The following is a 22,081-nucleotide window of genomic DNA, read 5'->3' on the forward strand; positions in this document are numbered from 1 at the left end:
CATTTCCTGTGATGTCTTTGATTTTTTTGGTATCAACTGATACTGACCTCATATAATAAGTTGGGAAATGTTCCATTTTCTTCTATTTTTGAGAGATTTTAATGAAGAAATAGTAGTAATTATTCTTTTAAAAATTAAATAGTATTTGCCACTACAGCAATGTGATTGGCAACTTTATTTGGTGTAAGTTTGAAAATTACAAATTCAACTTCCTTACTTATTAGAAGTGTATTCAGATTATCTATTGATTTTCAAGTGAGTTGGTAGATTGTGACTTTCTTGGAATGTTTCCTTTTATGTAAGTTTCCAACTGGTCACATAGAGTTGTTCATAATGTTCTTTGATAATCCTTTCTGTATCTGTAAGATTGCTGATGATGTTTTCTATGTCCCTAATTTTAGTAATTGAGTCTTTAACTTTTTTGTTGGTAAATGTAGCTAAAGTTTGTCAATTTTGCTAATCTTTTCAAAGAAACACTTTTGATTTCCCTGATTTTACTTATTCTTTTTCAATTTTCTATTTTATTTATATACGTTTTAATCTATATTTGTTTATGCTTGCTTTGGGTTTTGTTTGCTTTTCTTTCAAAATGGGAGATTTGCAATAAAATGCTGAGAAAATGATGCAAATTCCAAAGGAAAATAGCTTTTCCATCTCTTCCACTCTCCATATAGAAGTGACTCTCAACATTAAAATTTAATCCAGCAACTGGGTTCCTACTCCATAGAGTTTTCAGTGGAAAAGGTAGTGTAAAATATAATATGCTATTTTTTCACCGTAATCTTGTCCTATTTTCAGAGCTAGAATTAGAAAAAGTAGCATATTTATATCAAACTTCTAACTAAAAAAGTTCTCAGTTTTTGCTTCAGTAAACCACTTGTTTAAAAGCAAAGACCTATCCAACTAACACTGTCCACTCCTTACATAGACTGCGTCCTCTGCAGTGCTCTGTGGAGGGCGCCCTTCACCTGAGCGTTCCTCAGGCTGTAGATCAGGGGGTTCAGCATTGGGTTAAAAAGACTGTGAAACAGGGACAGCATTTTCTCCTGCTCCTCTCGTTGATTAGAGTCTGGGACTATGTAAACCACCATGGCTATGCCAAAGAAGAGTCCAACCACACACAGGTGGGAGGAGCAGGTGGAGAGGGCCTTTATGCGGCCCTCCTTTGTCTGGATCTTCAGGATGGCCCCGACGATGTGCATGTAGGAGACAAGCATCAAACAAAGAGGCCCGACTAAGACAAACACACAGGTAGTAAATATGACCACTTGGTTAACCCAGGTGTCAGCACAGGCCAGCTTGAGGACAGACAGAATTTCACAGAAGAGGTGGTTCACATCCCAGGGCCCACAGAAGGGCAACCTTAGAAGGAGAATTGCATGTACCAAGGACAGAGCAAACCCACATGACCAGGACATGAGAGCCAGGATTGTGCACACTCTCCAGCTCATGATGACAGTGTACTGGAGAGGGTGACAGATGGCCACATACCTATCATAGGACATCACCACCAAAATCAGACACTCTGTAGCAGCAAAAGCGAAATACAAAAAAGTCTGCATTATGCATGGAACAAAGGAGATGGTTCTTTTCTTGTTCATCAGATTTGCCAACATCTTGGGAACATTGTTGGAAGCATAGGACATGTCAATGACGGCCAGGTGTGAGAGGAAGAAGTACATGGGGGTGTGCAGACTGTGGTCCAGACAGATGAGTCCCAAGATCATGCCATTCGCCAGCAGGCTGAAGATGTATAACAGGGAGAAGATCCAAAAGAGGAGCATTTCCATCTCGGCGCTGAGCTGGAATCCCACCAGGATGAATTCTGGGATCCATGATTGGTTGACTCCCATTCCTTAATGGAAGTCTGTCAAGGACTGAAGTGTGATACAAAGGTCAGAAATTTTGAATTTTTATCAGAAAATGAGCTAAGATAAAGGCTATAAAAGGCTATATGCTTGTTCCTATTAGATAAGCCCCTTCAAATTCCCAAGATTTGTTACCTATTTTTAGCATTTAATTATGAAATAAATTTAAACTTACAAATAGTGTCACAAATTTTGCAAAGAACTCCCACTTAATTTCATGCAGATTCAGCAAATGTTAACATTTATTATTTATCTTATTATCTTTCTCTATGTAATTTTTATTTTTTGAACCCGTTAAGATTAAAGTGTAGACATAATACCCATTTAATTCTAAATTTCTGATTTTTCAGTAAGAAAACACTAATTCCCACTAGCTTGACCACAATGGAAGTATTAAAATCAGAAAATTTAATATTGACATTCACATGTTTAATATTGATATTGACATGTTTCTTTTCTCTAATATACAATATTCTCCCTCCAACCACACCAGATTATGTGTGTATCTAAAGTCATCTGTCTTTAGTCTCCTGTACCTATAATATTTACTCAGCCTTTTTGTGCCTTTCTGAACACTGATGTTTTGAAGAATTCTTTAGCATAATGTCCAACAAATTGAGAGTGTACTATATTCCTCAGTGTTTTTGTTCAAATTATTCACTTTCTGCAGGAAAAATAGTGTTCTCCTGTGTGCATTCTGAGCAAGCATATGATATTAATTTGTCCTATTATTAGGGTGAAGCTAACTTGGATCACTGGGTGAAGATAGTCCTTCCCAGATATCTCCATTATGTGATTTTTCCCCCCTGATTAGTTTCTGGAGTACCCATTAAAATTATTACATATGTAGCTTGTTCCTCATAACATCACTTCACTAGTTCCATTCAGTCACTAGTTTTAGCATCCATTGATTATCTTGCCTAACTCAATTATTAGTAATGATTCAAAATGTGTTGTTCTGACTCTATAATTGCTTTTACATTTATTAGTTGACAACTTTAGAATAAAAAATGCTTCATTCACTTATCTATCTGCTATCTATCTGTTATCTATCATCTGTTATCTATCTGTTCTCTATCATCTGTTATCTGTTATCTATCATCTATCTATCCATCAGTATGGACTCATGGATTTTTTTTATTCAGTGGGTTGTACTTCATTGTTGTCGTTTTTTTAGTGCTTAATTTTCCTATATCTGGGCCTCCTAAGCTTGCTCCTCTGTCTTTTTAACATGTTCCCATAGTATTTGAGCAGTTATTTCCTTCTATAGGACCAGATGTTTCAAGCTCCCTTTGTATACTCCCCACTTCAATCACAAAACAGCCATTTCCTCCAAAAGTTATAATCACTTTTAATAAAGAATTATATTTATAAGCCGATATTTATATTTATCTGGGTTTTATTGAATTTTTAATAATTTATATTTTTATCACAATAATTTGCTCTTATCATGATTTCATTAATTTTTGGTATTCTACACTGAAAACAAGAACATATAATTTGAGAAAGCATACAAATTATTACAGGGGATAATACATTCTCAAGATTCTTCTGAAAATAGTGTCACTTAACTGACTTCCTTTAGGTGTTAGCATTGAAGAAAATAGTTTTGAAATTTATTATTTTATTTTTGGTGAAAAATACATGTTTGTAATTCTACTGCCTTATTAACCATCAGGTTTTATGTTATTTTCTTGCTTTTATTCTTATTTAGAAATTATAGAATCTTGAATATTTTAGCTTTTGTGTAGTCCCTTGTGTAAACAATGTGATACCTACTTTGTATGAGATTTTGACTTCAAGTTTTACAAATCTAGAAACACACGAAACTCTAGTTAAAGGACTAAAGAGATGACATCTTGGAACATACAAACAAAAGTGATCATTTTAAATAATTGTGCAGTTATAGTTTTCTACTGTTTATTTCATATATAATATTATTATAAAAATTATGTGAAAAATGCTGTTTGTTTAACTAGCTCTATCATATATCATGAACCATTTTCCATGTCAAAATATTTCTCTAACACATAGTTTGAATAGCTATTATTCAATATAAACATTCTAATTGACTTAATGTATTATCTCATCATTAGATTGTGTGCTATATAATGCTTCAGTAATTAAATTATATATGTATATGTTTGTATTTATTGCCTTTTTATATGAAATTTTTAATAGTAAATTCTGAGACTTAGAAATGCTCAGTCAAGTCAATCAATTTATGTATGTATATATCTCTCTCTACTCATCTAAAAATCGAACAAGCAAAAATCCCAAATATATTAAGGTGTATCACTATAAGATGCCTCCTAATGGAAGGGGATGTCTAACTTATCAGTCATGATGCTATACTCTTAAATTAACCTTCTGTTACTCCCCAGGTTCCATATGGTGTCATGTGAAAGAACCATCTTAACACTGTGCTTCAGATTTCCCACGTAGACATCTTTCTGCATATATTATTAAGGACAAAAAATACAGATATCTCATGTTTTATGTAATCTAGTGTTTCCTCCTCAATTTCAGTTTCTACCTTGAGGGGAAGTCCTTTTTCATAGGTGAATGACATTGAGAATGAGTTAACCCTTCATACATGTTAAATAGAAGATAATATCTTTACTCATACGGAAATCACAAGTTAAAAAATAATTTAAAATAATAACATAGCACTTAAAATGTTATATAAATATAATTTCATTTTATCACACATGGCTAATGGCAAGGTTTCTATAAAGCAGACACATTTCCAGATAGTTATAAGTTAAATCTCTTTCTATGATGGATGTATTTTCAGTTTATACTTATTACTGACTTTATTTTTTTAGTGCATAATAATGTAAGATGGATTCAGTAATAAAATTTTGAGAATTCTGGCTATCCGTTTGGAGGATTTGAGGCATAGGTAAATGTAAATTTTCAGGCAGGCCTGTATTTAAGTTGGAGAAGTCATATGAATCTTTCAAAAATACTAATGTCATTACTGTGCTTATCCACTAGCCTCATTGTATAAGCATGAAGGGGAATTGTAGTGGAATCATAACCTCTTCTTGGAAGGATTTTCTTGCACGTTTACAACCAGTTACTATAAAAAGAAAGGAAGCAGCCTGCTTGAACTTATCTAGGCACCATTGAAAGCCTACTTGATAGACGGCCTATAAAGATAGTCTTTTCTATTCTAGCAAATTAGAGTAGAGGCACAAGGGTAGGCTCTTTAGGCACCTATTAAAGATATAGGCTTGGTCAATCATAACAGTTAAAAGAGTTATGTCCTTACTATGACAATATAGACAATTCTCAAGGTAAAATCAAAGATGAAGGGGCAAGGATACCAAATGTCATTTGTTTGAATGGAGATATGCCTTCATCAGATAATGAATGGTAATATATCTTACACTTCTTTATCTCCTATAATAACTAGTATACTTGTAGGTAACAGTAGACACTCAGAAAATGTTTATTACTTAGATGAATGACATTTTTAGTTAGTCATAGGTTTATTCATGTATATGTATATTAAATATATTCCATAAACTATACACATATAATATATAGACTATATATAGTAAATGTATATAATATATATTTTTGTCTATTGGCCAGGACATGATTTATACTTTTTTAAAAAACATTACAATTACAATTTGATTATTTGAAAGGTCAAAATAATTAAAAACAGTGTTTTCAAAGGATACATTCAAATTAGCATAATAATGGGAACTATATTGTGTCTGTAGATAAAATTGCCCCACTTAAATGTTCTGTATGTGTAGTGGATTGAATGGTGACCCCAAAAAGATCTATCCCTATCCTAATCCTCAGCACCCGTGAATATTGCCTTATTTTGAAAGAGGGTCTTTGCAGATATGATTAAGAATCTTAAGATAATCCTGAATTTTATGGATGAGCCCTAATTCCAATGACAACATTTCTTATGCAATAAAGGCAGAAGGAGATTTGAAACAAACTGCTGAAGGCACAGAGAGGCAAGGTGATGAGAAGACGGAGCAGACAGAGATGTGGCCAGACACTGGAGAATACTGATAATCCCCAGAAGCTGGAAGAGGGATGAAACATGTTCTCCTTTAGGATTCCCAAAGGGAGAAAAATTTTACTAGATTCCAGATCTGTGAGAGAATACATTTCTAATGTTTTATTCAACCACAGTTGTGGTAATTTGTTACACAAACTGTAAAAAACAAATATAGTATCATATACCTGCTTTGAATCAATGCTTGAGGATAATTTTAGAGTAATGAATTTTTGAAGCAAGTACTTCATATGGAGGTAAATAACCTGAGAGGTAGGCTTGAAGATACACATGTCAGCATTGCAAACTTTTGCGAACAAAGCCTGAGAGGGATCAGTCACATGGGCAGTGTTTCTTTGAGATCAATAACTCAATAAAACAGAGAGGCAAAATCACAAATTCTTAAATTTCTATAAATACATTGTATTTGAAGAGGGTTCTATATAAATATGCATTAAATTATTTTGTTACAGTGAGATATATTCCTATAGTATGCCAAGTGGGGATAGTAACGTCATATTGCAAAATCTTTCTTAAACAGAGTTGGACGTAATACTCAGCGTCTGAAACATATTTAATTTCTGAATATACAGGATAACAATATTATTGAAGATAATTCAATCTATTGTTACCCAGTAGGAACATTTGTTTCTTGATATTTTAGTCTGGTTATTTTTTCTGGATTATAATCTTTTTTTGCCATTACCCTTTCCATTTGCTGTTAAAGAAAACAGAGAAAATTTAAAAAAATAAAATCACAGGCAGATTAACATCTTTAAGTGGCTAATACACTGGAATGGAGAACAAAATATCACAGTGATGATGCCTAAAATGTCACCTTCCCAATAGAGTAAATAAAACAATAGCAGATCAGAAAACAAAAGGTTTTCATGATCAGTATGAGCTATTTTCCACCCAGGCAGTCCTGCAACCCGTAATGTTTCTTCAGCTAGACTGCTTTATTCTATTTCTCTAACTCTTAGGAGTAGTGATAGCCTGGGATAGTTCCCCCAAAGATATAATTCTATGACAGACTTACCTTTTAAACTCTTTCAGATAGAAAAAGATGTAATGTAACTGTTGATAAATTTTTCTTTTCCATTGAGGGAGGTTTTCCTGGCCATGTATATCTTTATTTAGGCTGGGTAATGTATAAAGTCCTTGCATTAATTTGGCTATTTCAGAGCCTTATTCAGAGACCTGGATACAAAGTCCCTGTTTCTCTGACCCCCTTCTCATTGAGACAATGGGGCTAGCTCTGACCTTCGTCATCAAGGGACATTGGGAGGTGATGGTGAGAGAGATGCTGGGGGAACCTTGGGACCCCTGTTCACAGCAGAGCAGGAAGACATTCCCTGGGAGGAGGAGAGGGACATTGGTGTGTATTCCAACTACCTGCAATCTACACTTTGATTCAGGAGGGAAAGTCACCCAGGGATGTTGTTCTTCCAGCATAGCCATGGTGATTTCTGCAGTCATCCTGCCCTAGTTCAACTACCTGTACTGGAAACCACCTCCCAGCAGAAATGAATATCTTCTATATAAGGAGACGTTAGCACTACACTTTCCCTGAGGAAAATACTTTGACCTAGAATCAACCCTACAGAGATGAGACACATACCGCTAAAATGAATATAGACTCCTACTGCCTCTGGGAGCCTTCATAGGATTAAATCCCAGCTATGGACAGATTCATTGGACTCACTGAAGTTTCTTTAGCTAACTCCAGGAGCATAGCTTTTATTTTAGAATCAGATGAATAAAAACGTTCTTGAGTTTCTATTGAGAATTAAATTCCCAGAAGGATAATAATACATACTTATTTGTCTTCTCTCTAAGGGGTAGGGGGAAGATCTCTGGATTTTCTCTCTGGAGGAGACTGAAGATTTTTTGATTGTCCTTGCAGGAAAATTATCAGGACCAGGCAGGGCAGATGATGGCATCACACTATTTCTGCACAAGCTTTCACAGATCTCAAGGGTCATAGACACGAGGCTGACATCACAGATTACAATATCCAAACTCTCAAAATTATTATGGTTTTGTTACTTTATACTTCCCTACAATCTCCATGAAGGTATAAGAGAGGCCATGACTTTCAGATAGTTGAGAGATGGTTTTCATGGAACCTGGCATGGGGACTCTGAGAAGGAACAGATCTCTCAATGCCAAGGTATATTTCTATTTCCAGTAGAAGGTGATGGATACAAATGGAAAAGCATTAAAATAGCCACAGGTATCAATTATTGAGCCCTTTTTACATTTCAGAAAATGTGACAAATGCTTTATATGGACTATGTATTTTAATCTGATCATTATCCTCATTTTACAGATATGAACGCTGACATTTTGATATACTGTCTGCTATTCTTTAAGTGTGATCGAGGGACTCTAGAATTTTTGACAAGTTTTCAAAGAGTCTGTGGGATAAAAACTATTTCACAATACTATTTAGACAGTTTTAGTATTTTTTTACCCTTGTTCTCTCATGAGTGCACACTGAATGTTTTCAGAGGCTAGCTGATACGTGATATGACAACAGATAGAAGGAAGAAAATATAAAATGCAGCTTTCTATTAAGCTGAATATTTTAAGAATTGGAAAATTGTAAAATAAAGTTATTTTTAATAAAATATATTATTTGTAAGAATATCTTATAAAGAATATCATATTAACCTATATGGGAAGCCATTTAAATTAATCAAAAGTAAATATCTAATAAATTTGTCAGTTTTGATTTCTATTATAACAACATCAACAAATATACTTATATACATGAAATATCTTCAGATTCTCAGTAACTTTTATGAATTTAAAGGTGTTCTGAGACCAAAGAGGTAGAGAATTATTGCATTAAATTATAGATTACCAATCTAGCAAGAACCAGAACTCGAAACAAATGATCTTTATTTAATACCAAAAGTGTATTCATCATTTGTGTTCTATTGCAGCTGCAACAAATTAACAAACACGGCTTAAAACAACACATATCTATTATCTCACAGTTTCCATTGGTCAGAAGTCCTGGTGGTCAGCTGGATTCTCTCTAAAACCAAATCAAGGTTTTAGCTTGGTCTGCAGTTCTCATCTGAGACTTGGGATCCTCTTTCAAGTTTAATGGTTGTTGGAAAAATTAGATTCCTTGTGATTGTAGGACTGAAGTCTCTGTCCATTTGTCATTGCTGTTTTCTGTCCTATGGGATGGCCTCAGCTGCCTGCTGCCACTCTGGTGTCTACACGCGACTATGTCCGTGTTTAAATCAGCAATCATTTGTTGAGTGCTTCACACACTTCAAATCTCTCTGACTTCCTCCTCTTTTGCTAGGTGAAAAAAATTCCCAGCCTTTAGAAAATGCACCTGATTGTTACACAGTAACCTTCACATTTTAAGACCCATTGATCTGCAAAGCCCCTTCACGGCAGAACCTAGATTAGTGTTTGATTAAGTAACAAAAGTCTAAGGGGGGCTCTTTAGAGAATTCTGCTTATCCCATAAAGCCATTTCATCTTAACCACTGAGCAGTGTTTTCACTTTTTAGATCCTATGTTTTTTCCTTGAACAGATGCTGTTCTATCAATGCTATCTTTATTATAGGTCTCAAGCTATTGCTTCAAATTTCCCACCTGAAATAACATGGCCCTGAATCCAAATTCCAAAGGGAAAAATTTTCATTTCTGTGTCTTACTCTAAGTGATAGGATTAGAATATTTTAAAGTTTTATATGAGTTTATATAAATTTAACTGAGTTAACCCTTTCTTGTACAGTTCACTTACCTGGCACTTGGCTTAGGCTCTTTTACCAGAATGATCATACTTTTCAGAGTATCTATATTTAGAAAAGCGTTTACATAACAGGTACAGCAATAGTGTCAGCATAACTATGCCTAATATCTGTGATTCAGTGTGGGGTAGGGATAGACCTAAGAAAACAGCTAATCCATCCTATAAAGTCGTGACATACACATACATTTTCATGTTTTTGCACTAATCTGATTACCTGCTTCCCCCCTTTATTTGCACCCTGTGATAACCTTATGCAGAACAATTTAGCGTAGATATTAGCTGATGGTTAGTTAAATTAAGTTCTTCCACAAGGCCATCCTTTTCCATTGGTATCACATTCTGAGGAAGTTTGAACCCTATTTTACAATATATTTCATCATGTTTCAATATTGACATATGAGTTATTTACATAAAATAGTTGAATGTTACCAACAATGCCAATGTTATACTTCAGTGTGATCATGGTATAAGCAGTTTCATTCCAGAATAAATCAGTAAGAATTAAGAGTAGTATTTGCTATCCCTTTCTAACAGATGTGGCCCATGCTCATACACCAGATTATTATTATTGTTGTGGGAAGTCAGGGACCCCGAACGGAGGGACTGGTTGAAGCCACAGCAGAAGAACATAAATTTTGAAGATTTCATGGACATTTATTAGTTCCCCAAATTAATACTTCTATAATTTCTTACACCTGTCTTTACTGCAGTCTTTGAACATAAATTGTAAATATTTCATGGACATTTATCACTTCCCCAATCAATACTCTTATAATTTCCTATACCCGTCTTTACTTTAATCTCTTAATCCCATCATCTTCTTAAGCTGAGGTTGTATGTCACCTCAGGATCCTGTAATGATTGCATTATCTGCACAAATTGTAGAGCATGTGTGTTTGAACAACATGAAATCTGGGCACCTAGAAAAGGAACAGAATAACAGCGATTTTCAGGGAACAAGGGAGATAACCATAAAGTCTAATTGCCTGCAGGGCCGGGCAGAACAGAGTCATATTTCTCTTCTTGCAAAAGCAAATAAGAGAAATATCGCTGAATTCTTTTTCTCAGGAAGGAACAGCCCTGGGAAAAGAATGCATTCCCAGGTGAGGCCTCTAAAATGGCCACTCTGGGAGTGCTTGTCTTATGCAGTTGTAGATAAGGGATGAAATATGCCCTGGTCTCCTGCAGTGCCCTTAGGCTTGTTAGGATTGGGAAATTCCAGCCTGGCGAAATTCTAGTCAGACTGGTTCTCTGCTCTTGAACCCTGTTTCCTGTTAAGATGTTTATCAATGACAATGCGTGCACAGTGGGACAGGGAACCTCATCAGTAATTCTAATTTTGCCCTGGCCTTGTGACCTTGCCCTGCCCATTTGCCTTGTGATATTTTATTGCCCTTGAAGCATGTGATCTCTGTGACCCACACCCTATTCGTATACCCCTCCCCTTTTGAAATCCATAATAAAAATTTGTTGGTTTTGCAGCTCAAGGGGCATCATGGAACCTGCTGACATGTGATGTCACCCCCAGAGACCCAGCTGTAAAATTTCTTTCTTTTGTACTCTTTCTCTTTATTTCTCAGACTGGCCGACACTTAGGGAAAATAGAAAAGAACCTACGTTGAAATATTGGGGGCTGGTTCCTTCAATATATTGTGGACAAGTATCATTACGATTAGTCATGATTTGGTTATTTCTGGGTCTAAATCTGTTAGGGACAAATTAAGTCACCCTATCTGGGATTAAAGGCTTTCCACTGAAACTAGTTTCTACTGTGTGCTGTTATATAGCAGGGCCCACCTCTGTCCTCAGGTGAGGGCATGGTGTTTTCAGAATGGTTCTCAGAGCTCCTAATTGTACTACAGCTCACATCTTATTCAGATCTATTCTTGGGGTGAAGGCAGTCATAGTCCATCAGTGGAAATTATCAGTGCCCCAGACAATTTCAGTAAGTTATAAGGTCTACAAGGTTCCCTTCAGTGATCCTCTTGCGCTTATGCAGGTAGAATGGAAGGCCATTGGCCCCGGGTTGCTTTTGCTTCTGTCTGCATCACTACAGCCAACAGGGGCTGTGCGCAGTGGCTCACACCTGTAATCCCTGCACTTTGGGAGGCTGGGGCGGGTGGATCAATTTATTTCAGGAGTTTGAGACTAGCCTGGGCAACGTGGCAAAACCCCATCTCTACTAAAAATATAAAAATTAGCTCACTGTGGTGGTGCATGCCTGTAGTCCCATCTGCTCAGGAGGCTGAGGCAGGAGAATCACTTGAACCTGGGAGGCAGATGTTGCAGTGAGCCAACTTCATGCCATTGCAGTCCAGCCTTGACAGGTGACAGAGCAAGACCTTGTCTCAACAAACAAACAAACAAACACACAAGCAAACAAACCAAAACAAACAAACAAAAAAAACCAGCCAGTAAGTCCTGTTGGGTCAGGGCACAAACCCCTCCTGTAACAGTGAGTCCTAGCAGTATCCTGCGTTATTTGCTGAGTCTGTATAACCCATTCCACCTAAGCTTCATTACATTTCTAGGTTGAGTTCACTCCTTTGCCTTCCTCATGGAAGAGAATTCTCTCTTTTTTGCTTATTCTAGTTAACATTTCTCCCCCTCTTAAAGTGAATTCAGCTTATCCCAGGATGCCTAGGTAGGCATCTATTTCCCCTAAAAGCTTTTCTCATCTTGTGGGACAGTCACCATTGTTTTTGTTGTCGAATCAAATGTCACAGAGAATTCTATCAGTGAAATATTTTGATATAAGGGATGGTAGACACTGAGAGGAAATTCATATGCTGTTGTGTGAGGGCTAGAAATGGGCAAGTTGATTTTAAAATTGGCTGAGGAGCACCAAGAAAAAAAATGGAAACAATAATACATTAGTATATAACACTTTAAATTTCAGGAATTAAAAGGAAGCAAGATAGGGTAATACTTTCTGAGATTAGTGAAAGTAAGATAACTTGTGCTCTGAATATCAGAGTAATGTTCAGCTTTAGAAATCCCTGCCCTATCAGTCTACGTGATTCCCTTCTTTACATGGTAAATATTTCTATAGTATAAGGGCTCCAGGCTGGGCTCAGTGGCTCACGCCTGTAATTCCTAGCACTTTGGGAGGCTGAGGCAGGTGGGTCACGAGGTCAGGAGATGGGAGTCCATCCCAGCTAACATGGTGAAACCCCATCTCTAGTGAAAATACAAAAATTAGCTGGGTGTGGTGACAGGCGCCTATAATCCCAGCTACTCGGGAGGCTGAAGCAGGAGAATCACTTGAACCCAGGAGGCAGAGTTTGCAGTGAGCCAAGATCATGCCGCTGCATTCCAGCCTGGTGACAGAGCAAGACTCCATCTCAAAAATAACTCTAACCTATCCTGAGGTTTTGATATCAGTAATTTTTCCTTCTATGTTCTCTTCCAGGCAAAATTATCATCAGCTATCAGCTTGGGGTTAAGAATTACATTTCTGGGTATTCCAGGATAAGATGAGAATGGCTCTCTGAATATATAATTAAAACTAGGGCTTTTTCAATATCAAGATATAAGATGCTTTTAATTATATGGCTGCTAAATATAAAGGAAAACAATTAAAAATCTAAGATCTTGTTAAATGCACTCTTAAAAATTAATCTGTACAAGATATCTCTGTGCTTGTTTTCATTGAACTGCTGTGCTCCAATTAGAATATTGAGTTGCAAACTTTTATCCTAAAATCTCAGGCTCACATTAGTGATGGAGTATGAGGAGCCTGCTCTTAATTCCTGTGTGATGGAGAGAGCATGAATATTTACAGTCCACTGGCTATTGAGTCATGGCATATTTTCGAAAGTGTCAAAGGAGGAAAAGCCTCACAAGTAAGTACAAAGTGATCACAGAGATTTGACCACAAGACATGTCTAATCAGACGCCCCTTGAGACCCCACCCAGTGAGGGTCTCTAAAGTGGGATCAGCTGGAACTTCACTAGTTTTAAGATCTAGAACAAGGGTTCACAAACTACTGTCCCTGGGCACCATTCCAGCAGCCACCTGTTTTTGTAAATTAAGTTTTATTGGAACACAGGCACACCCATTTGTTTACATGTTGTCTATGGCTGCTTTTGCCAGAGTTGAGTTGTTTTGACACACAAGATGGTCCTCAAAGCCTTAAGCATTAACCTGTGTATCTTCACAGGAAGAGTCACTAACTATTGATCTTGAGGATGTGTACTATGCTCTTATTAACTCAGTCTGACTTAGCTACTATTGGTACAAACTCTGCTAGTATCGACCATTTCCAATATTAGAAATAGATTTCCAGTAACATCAATGATAAATAAGCCATTAAAAATTTTAGACATTTTAGTGGGTATATAATAGTATCTCATGATGGTTTTAATTTACAATTCCTTGCTTACTATTGGTGGAAAGCAGCATTTGTATGTTTATCAGCCACTTGTATTTTCTGTAAGATTATCTGTTCATATATTTTGCTAATTGTATAAAATGTGGTTGTTTATATTTTTGATTGTTGATTTAAAGGAGTTCTTTCTCTGTTCTGTATAAACAGTTCCATTTCTGGGTACACGTAGTTTCCAGAGGATCACTTGGTTTGTGGCTTGCATTTCTTCTTTCTCAATGGCGACTCTGATGAGCACAATGATTAATGTGAAGAGGTCCTATATTTATCAAACTTAAACATTTTACATCTAGAGATTTTTATGTCTTCTCCGTGAATTTATGCCTATCCAGGATTATAAATGCATTTACCTATCTTTTCTAAAAGATTTATGTCTTCAGTTTATATGTATAGATCTATAGTATTCCATTTTAAGGTAGCATTTATTCTAGCAGAAGACAAAAAAAAAGCCAACTTACATATTTTGCAGGGAGCAAGGCTCCCTCCCCATGGTTCCCTTTGAGATGTTTCACATCAGTCTCTCCTTCCTCAGTGCCCTCCTCAGGGCTCCCTTGACCTCTGCATTCCTCAGGCTGTATATCAGGGGGTTCAGCATTGGGTTGAAAAGGCTGTAAAACAGGGAAAGATCTTTCTGCTGCTCCTCAGGATGGTGGGAATTTGGGGCCATGTACATGACAATGGCACTGCCAAAGAAGAGTCCCACCACACAGAGGTGGGAGGAGCAGGTAGAGAAGGCCTTTCTGCGGCCCACCCCAGACTGGATCCTCAGGATGGCCACCAGGATGCATGAGTAGGAGACCAGCACCAGGCAGAGTGGCCCCACCAGGATGAACACACAGGCTGCAAAGATGACCACCTGGTTGAGCCAGGTGTCAGTACAGGCCAACTTGAGGACAGACAGGATTTCACAGAAGAAGTGGTTGATTTCATGAGGCCCACAGAAGGGCAGCCTCAGGATGAGAACTAAATGGACCAGAGCCAGGAGGAAGCTGAACACCCAGGAAGCCACAGCCAGGACAGTGCACACTCTCCAGCTCATGAGGACGTTGTAACTTAGGGGGTGGCAGATGGCCACATAGTGATCATAGGACATCACCACCAAAATCAGGCATTCTATGTGAGCAAAAGCCAAATACAAGAATGTCTGCATTATGCATGGCAAAAAGGAGATGGTGCTTTTCTGGTTCATAAGATTTGTCAGCATCTTGGGGACATTGTTGGAAGCATAGGACATGTCAACAATGGCCAGGTGTGAGAGGAAGAAGTACATGGGGGTGTGAAGCTTACAGTCCAGGCAGATAATCCCAAAGATGACCCCATTTCCCAGCAGGGTGAGTGTATAGAAGACAGAGAAAAGTCCACAGAGGAGAATCTCCAGTGCTGAACCAACCTGGAATCCCAGCAGGGTGATGTCTGTGATCCATGTCTGGTTGCCTTCCATGTTCTTATGGCAGAGAAGGATAAATCCTCAACTAGGAGAGGAAGGTCAGGGCTGTGGGCCAAAGATGCACAGAGGTGGCACTTAAAAACTAAAACTTTGAATGGATTTTCTAGAATATATTCTCAGATAATGTTGCCAAAACTAACCAGGTATGCTCATAAAATGAGAAAAAATATGAAAAAGAACAATGAAGGAAATAATCTAGATAAAATAACAGAAAGTTACTTGATTTGAGGGGGGTCTCCTTTAGATAGGATGGTTGGAAAAGGTCTCTCTTAAGAGGAGACAGGTGAGTGGAACCTAAACCATGAAGGCCACAACCCCGCCCAGAGCCAGAGGAGGACCGTTCTCTACACAGGGAACAGTAATGGAACAGTAAACGCAAAGACTCTGAACAAGAAGCACTTGGTGAGTTCTGGGAAGAAAAAGAAAGAAACACAATGTACCTGAACCACAGTGAGCAAGAGATTGTACTTATTCTTTGTAACCTTGTTTATATTTTTAACAATCTGAAATTGACGTAAAAATTCATAAGTTTAGCTGATAAATATACTTGTGATTAGATTCATGAAAGCAGAATGCAGTTAAAAAGATACGTACAGAACTTCCAATGAGCAGGTATTTGAAATAGGAAACTGTTTAATTTTTTGCACAACATAATTTTCATGCCAGAATGGTAGTTGCCAATTTTTGGACACAGCAAATGTTATGTTAATGTCCCAATGAATCAAGCTGAAAAGGAGAAGCCTTTTGTCCTTGAGACCTCCAGGGACATGGACATTTTGCATATTTTTAGTCCCTTCTGGCTCCCATCTGTGGTGTACACATCTGTGCTCCTACTATTCCAAGGCCAGTGACCTAGGTAGCCGGCATTTGGATGCTTCAGCAGTAAAAACGTAATCCAGTCATTACCAAATAAATACAACTGTTTGGTTAATCTAAATTCATAATTAAGAAAATCTGGGTTTATAGTTTTATTTGTAATTTTTGTAAAGTGTAAGGAATTTTGAGGAAAAAAATCCCAGCAGCCTAGATTAAACTATTTCTAAAGAGCAGGAATAAAGAAAGAAACAAATAGAATTCTTAGTGAAAGTGAAATTTAACCAGATGTGAACTACATCCAAACTGTATAAAACTCCAGCTATCAATTGTGCTTTTAACAGTTGTGTACAAGAGGCCACAAGGAGAAAAGTCTATCATGGTGGCTACCTATACACAGAAATTGTCAATCAGTTCAATTGTGAAGTTAAGATCAGTCAACAAATACATAGTATAAGAGGAAAATAGTTTTTTTCCTTTTATTTATTGGCATCCCTTTGTATTTTGGATTTCACAGTTCAAGGAGTCAGACTTTTCTTTTAGAAAAAGCCTGTGGCGGGTTCAATAAAGAACCAGATACCTGAAAGGAAGATTTATTTAGGCGTCCACTCCAGTTACACATTACAGAACAATCTTCAGTGGATGGAATAAGGGAAAAAACTGCATGGATACATTTTTCTGTTCTTAAAGAGCAAAGCAAATTTAGCAGTGACAGAAAAAAATACGATCTCTGAATAAGAATGAAAGCAACAGGAGTAACAGTGTTGGCCAGAACACTATTCCAGTCTTGACTCTGAGCAATGAACATGATGCATTTGAGTCATGTATTCTAAGGCTCATTATTGTCAAATGTAAAATGTTGACCACAGATACCAAAAGGACTGATGTGAAGAAGAAGTACCATCACACTGGTACATTATAGGAATTTAATAAATGTTAGCTGTTACTAATAATATTAAAGATATTGTAAAATTGAGGGAAGTATTAAAGCATAGGGATTGGAAATCCAGTGCAATCATCATGGTGTTGCAAACACTTTCATGTTTATCTTGCTTTTCTTTTTGGCTGTTTTTGAGTTTAAACATAAGACGCACATTTCGCTTTGATTTCCTAATAGAAATGTTCCTATATTTTGACTTTTAATATTAAAAAGCAATTTAAAGAAATAGAAGACTCCTTTAAAGTAACCACACTCCCTGACTGAAGAAAAAAAAAATACAGGCTGTAAAAGTAAAAGGTCAATCCCACCATGCTAAATATCCCAATGATAGAGAGAGGATTAATTTTTTGGAAAGAAAAGGGGGGCGTATTTAGGGTATTTAGCACTGACACAAAAGAAAAGTTTCTATTGAAAACTGTCTTAGAATGGGAGCCCTGGGGCCACCAGCAGTGGGGCTGTGGGGCCGCACTGATTTCTCAAATCTTTGCAATTACTCAGAAATAACTTGCCATCTCCAATAATATACTTTGACACTGAGCTTAGTCCTAGGGAGCAGCCTAGTTTTGTTTTGTTTTGTTTTTTTGAGACGGAGTTTCTCTCTTGTTGCCCAGGCTGGAGTGCAATGGCGTGATCTCTGCTCACTGCAACCTCCGCCTCCCAGGTTCAAGCAATTCTCCTGCCTCAGCTTCCCGAGTAGCTGGGATTGCAAGCATGCGCCACCACACCTGGCTAATTTTGTATTTTTAGTAGAGACCGGGTTTCTCCGTGTTAGTCAGGCTGATCTCGAACTCCCGACCTCAGGTGATCCGCCCGCCTCAGCCACCCAAAGTGTTGGGATTACAGGCGTGAGCCACTGCGCCCGGCCGCAGCCTAGTTTTAAAAACAAACGAACAAGCATGGATTCCCGAGCCCTGCAGCCTGGGTTCAGATCCTGGCTTTGCTACATACTAGCTTTATGACTTTTCTGTGCCTCTTCACGCCTCAGTTTCCCCATCTAGAAAATGGGGTAATAAATTCTGTCTCATAACATAGTTGTGAGGATTAAATGCATTAACTCCCATAAGAACTTAAGTTTTTTAGATATGTAATTAGGGATATGAGAACCATCATTGATGAGAATATCTGAATCCAATTATCATAGGGAGACATGTTATGTTCTCAGTGGTTCCTGTGCTAAAATCAGAAAAAAAAGAAAAGAGAACCTGTACCCTGACAGGCGCTGGCTTTTCCCTGTGAGTGAATGGTGCCTGTGTCCAGAACAACTGAGAAGGGGGTCTTGTCTGGCGACACAATGCTTCTGAGAATGTGCAGGACTAGGCAGTTAGCAGAGGGGCAAGGAGGATACATCCCTGGGTAAGCAAACCGCTTAAAAACTCTGCTTCAGTTTTTAAAATTAGCATTATTTGTAAAAAGAGGCACCTGAGCCACGTAACCCCTGACAATCACTGGAGCCCTTTAGCCAGGTCACTTCCTACAGGAATGGCTTTCTGATCCTCTTCTCTGGCACACTGATGACAAAGCCAGGAGCCGCCACAGGGTAATGAGGGGATATGGATGGAGGGGCCGAGAGGGTCAGAGGTACATGTCCACATCCTGGGTAGACGATGGTCCCTAGAGGGCCCCTCAGGACCCGAGCTATTAATACAGGCTTAGAGGCAGAAGGAGACCACGCCGCAAGAGCATTTCATTATCAGTATCTGGGGCCAGTGATTTCATTCACTGCCCCTTTCCCATTCCCATCTGTAAACCCCTTCTCCAGGCAAATGCCCCACATTTACTTACAGTGGAATAATCCGTGGTCTTTTCTTCTAACGTACCCTTGGGCTTGCTAGGAACCTCAAAGACAGGAAAGGCAGAATAGATAGACTGGGATTGATTCTCCTCTCTAATGGGGACTCCTTGGGAGGTGAAGCCCAGACACAAAGCTCTCCTGAACTTTATGATACAATTAGTTGTGTAAGTCAGGCTTTTTCTATCATTATTTGACTAGACACTCACTCCCTGCAGAGAAAAATAATGATTCAGAGAACAGAACTCGGTGGTAATACTTCTAATCATATCTCTCTAGAGAGAATAAAGAATTTGCTACTTTCCTATTAACAGGCGAATCAATGAAGGCATTGCCCATGTTTATTCATTTTGTTCTTTCAGCATTCCCATGGGATGTGTTATGTGTGTTTACTTGGGATCGGACAGGGACAGGATTTCTGTTAAAAGACAAGACTTTTGCACAGAAGATTTAAAAACCAAGATCATGCCGTAAATTAATTTCTTTCAATGGTTATTCTATCAATCTTAAAACTGTTCCACTCTCTAATTCCTAGTTTCACTAGAGGAGAGGCAATGATCTCTTGGTCTCTGCTGGTTAGAGATCCCTGAATTCTGTTAAGGCATCACCTCAGAGAAATTGCGTTCTCTCAATAGAGAAAACGTCATTGTAAAAGAATCACTCCAAATTTCTCACAAATGTTATTGACCTGGTAGTTCAGGTATACTTCATCTTCTTCCTTGAATTTCTTCAGTGTGCCTTCCTTCTCAAGCATTTCTTAGCCACATATTTATTTCCTCACTGTGGGTTAGTGCCTCCAGATAAAATGGGCATACTTTTTCTTTCTCTATCCCCCCCCCCTTTTTTTTGCACTAAGTGACAAAGTTTGATGATTGTAAAATCCTTCCAGTTCTTACCCTCTGAATGTCTTTTCTTAACCTAGATCTCAACAGAGGTTTAGTTCTTAAATTATAGTGGAGGGAGCACTTCAAAATAATAGTAAATATTATTACTTCAAATAATAGTAATGTATTTAACCTATCATGGAGAACAGTAAAAGATATATCCAAGGGGAGTATAATTGGAGTTATTTCCCTTTTAACATAATCTGTGTGACCAATAGAGGCTTCCTCTACTTACCTCATTATTCTCCAAAGAACATACTCTACTTCATTCAAGTACTACCCCTAGCAGCTCCCAGTCTTGAAATTCTTATTCCTTATTTCAAGACAATTTTAACTGTTCTACCCACTTAACTTCATACTTAATACCGATTCTGCAAAGCACTCTTGGAGCCCTCTTCACCAATCCAACCCAAATTGGGCTCCCTCGTGAAATAGAACATAACATTTACATTTAGCATGCTTTCAGGTTGTACATAAATAGCTTTTGACTCTCAGTGTTTTTATCATTAATGTTTTCTAAAAGGTTACCACAGAAAAATTAATTTCATCACCAACATTTGGATAAAACTAAGGAAAATATTTTGGTGAATAGTAATTCAAATATACATAATTAGTACAATTTTTTTCTGACATGGACAATATCATGACATTGAACAGAGTCTACTGTGGATATAAAGAGGTGTCATGATATGGCTCTCTTTTTATCTTTCAAATTTTAAAGTGTATAGAACAAAAATATTCTTGTCTTAGACATTTTGTGAACATTATTAATATTTATATTGATTAATACTTTATATTTTAGCAAGAATAAATATGAGGAAGCATACTTGGCTCCATCAGTGGTGACGAGCCTGAGGAAAGCAAAGATCACCTGGTGGCCATCCAGCAGACCATCTGGAGGCAAAGACCCTTATCAAAGGAACTCACAAGTAATTAAACTGCCTGTAATCCCAGCACTTTGGGAGGCCAAGGCGGGTGGACCACGAGGTCAAGAGGTCCAGACCATCCTGGCCAACATGGTGAAACCCCATCTCTACTAAAAAAATACAAAAATTAGCTGAGCATGGTGACACACGCCTATACTCCCAGCTACTCGGGAGGCTGAGGCAGGAGAATCACTTGAACCTGGGAGCTGGAGGTTGCAGTGAGCCGAGATCGCACCACTGCACTCCAGCCTGGGTGACAGAGCGAGACTTTGTCAAAAAAAAAAAAAAAAAAAAAGGAAGAAGAAGTAATTAAACTTCCCTATTATCTAAAGCCACATCTGGTATCAGGCTTCTTTACAAGAATTTATAAGTAACTAGAATTCCTATACATCTCTGGAATGCATGCATGTCAAAACTCATTGTGCAATCTTTGCTGATATCATGGCCCATAATATCTACAAATGTCATCATTTACCATGGCCTACGTGACTAACATGGTCCAAACTCCCGCTTTAAGGTTCATAAATAACACTAAGGGAAATCCGCCATGGTGTGCTCAGTCCTCCTGCTGAAGTCCCCGGCTGCTGCACTCTGATACAGCATTCTATCTAATAAAACTTTCCACTTCAAACCTATACTATTGTTGGTAATTTATTTTACCACCCATGAGCCAACCACTGTCTGCTGCCAAAACTCGGACACCTCACCCAGCAGAACCTTTGTCAATGAAGGTCAATTTTGAAATAGAAGTGCTTGCTAACTACTATTAAAGATAATGCCTACAGCTTGGCCTAAATTTTCTTTAAATATTTTGCTATTTCTGAGACATACAGAAATACTTTCTCCACATGGCTTGAGTCTTTTATTTCTTTTCTTTTATTTATTTTTTTTTAAGTCCACTTGTCACATAGAATTTCAAGGGATAGTTGAGGAAGATAAAATAAGCAATGATAATGATTTTGAAATACTGAGGGCTGTTCTCACTATAACTTCTGTCATTGCACACCCTTTTAACCTTATAAAACGTTTGTAGGATATGCTCCATCAAAACAAAGGAGTAAACCAAGAGAGAGGATGGCATGAGGTTAATGAACTAGGGAGTCAAACTCAGAATAAAGGCAGATGGATTGCTAGGATGCAACCAGTTTATATAAAAGAAGCCTAGACGTCCACTGAGCAATATCTGCAAGTGAAAGTCCTAATGGATATATT

At 37.7% G+C, this 22,081-nt stretch overlaps 3 protein-coding genes and 1 long non-coding RNA gene across 4 annotated transcripts in view; 2 read left to right on the top strand and 2 right to left on the bottom strand.

Annotated features, from left to right (window-relative positions):
* The window catches only part of LOC112425398 (nif-specific regulatory protein-like), a 119,694-nt gene extending 116,447 nt beyond the window's left edge, over positions 1–3,247 (top strand). The window contains exon 7 of the mRNA XM_071094119.1: positions 1,605–3,247. The gene's annotated coding sequence lies outside the window, so the exon portion shown is untranslated. The remainder of the gene's footprint in view (positions 1–1,604) is intronic.
* Positions 921–1,853, bottom strand: LOC105474818 (olfactory receptor 2A2-like). The gene has a single exon (XM_011729630.3). The coding sequence runs from the start codon at positions 1,851–1,853 to the stop codon at positions 921–923; it is 933 nt and encodes a 310-aa protein (XP_011727932.2).
* Positions 3,248–14,578: 11,331 nt separating the features above from the next.
* LOC105474819 (olfactory receptor 2A14) lies at positions 14,579–15,511 on the bottom strand. Its single transcript, XM_011729631.3, has one exon. The coding sequence runs from the start codon at positions 15,509–15,511 to the stop codon at positions 14,579–14,581; it is 933 nt and encodes a 310-aa protein (XP_011727933.2).
* A 184-nt stretch (positions 15,512–15,695) lies between these two features.
* On the top strand, positions 15,696–21,174 carry LOC139362698 (uncharacterized). The gene is made up of 2 exons (XR_011621882.1): positions 15,696–15,919; positions 20,746–21,174. It is a non-coding gene; the product is annotated as an uncharacterized lncRNA (long non-coding RNA).
* The last annotated feature ends 907 nt before the right edge of the window (positions 21,175–22,081 follow it).

The sequence above is a fragment of the Macaca nemestrina genome, chromosome 4 (genome assembly GCF_043159975.1).
Source record: "Macaca nemestrina isolate mMacNem1 chromosome 4, mMacNem.hap1, whole genome shotgun sequence".
NCBI lineage: Eukaryota > Metazoa > Chordata > Mammalia > Primates > Cercopithecidae > Macaca > Macaca nemestrina.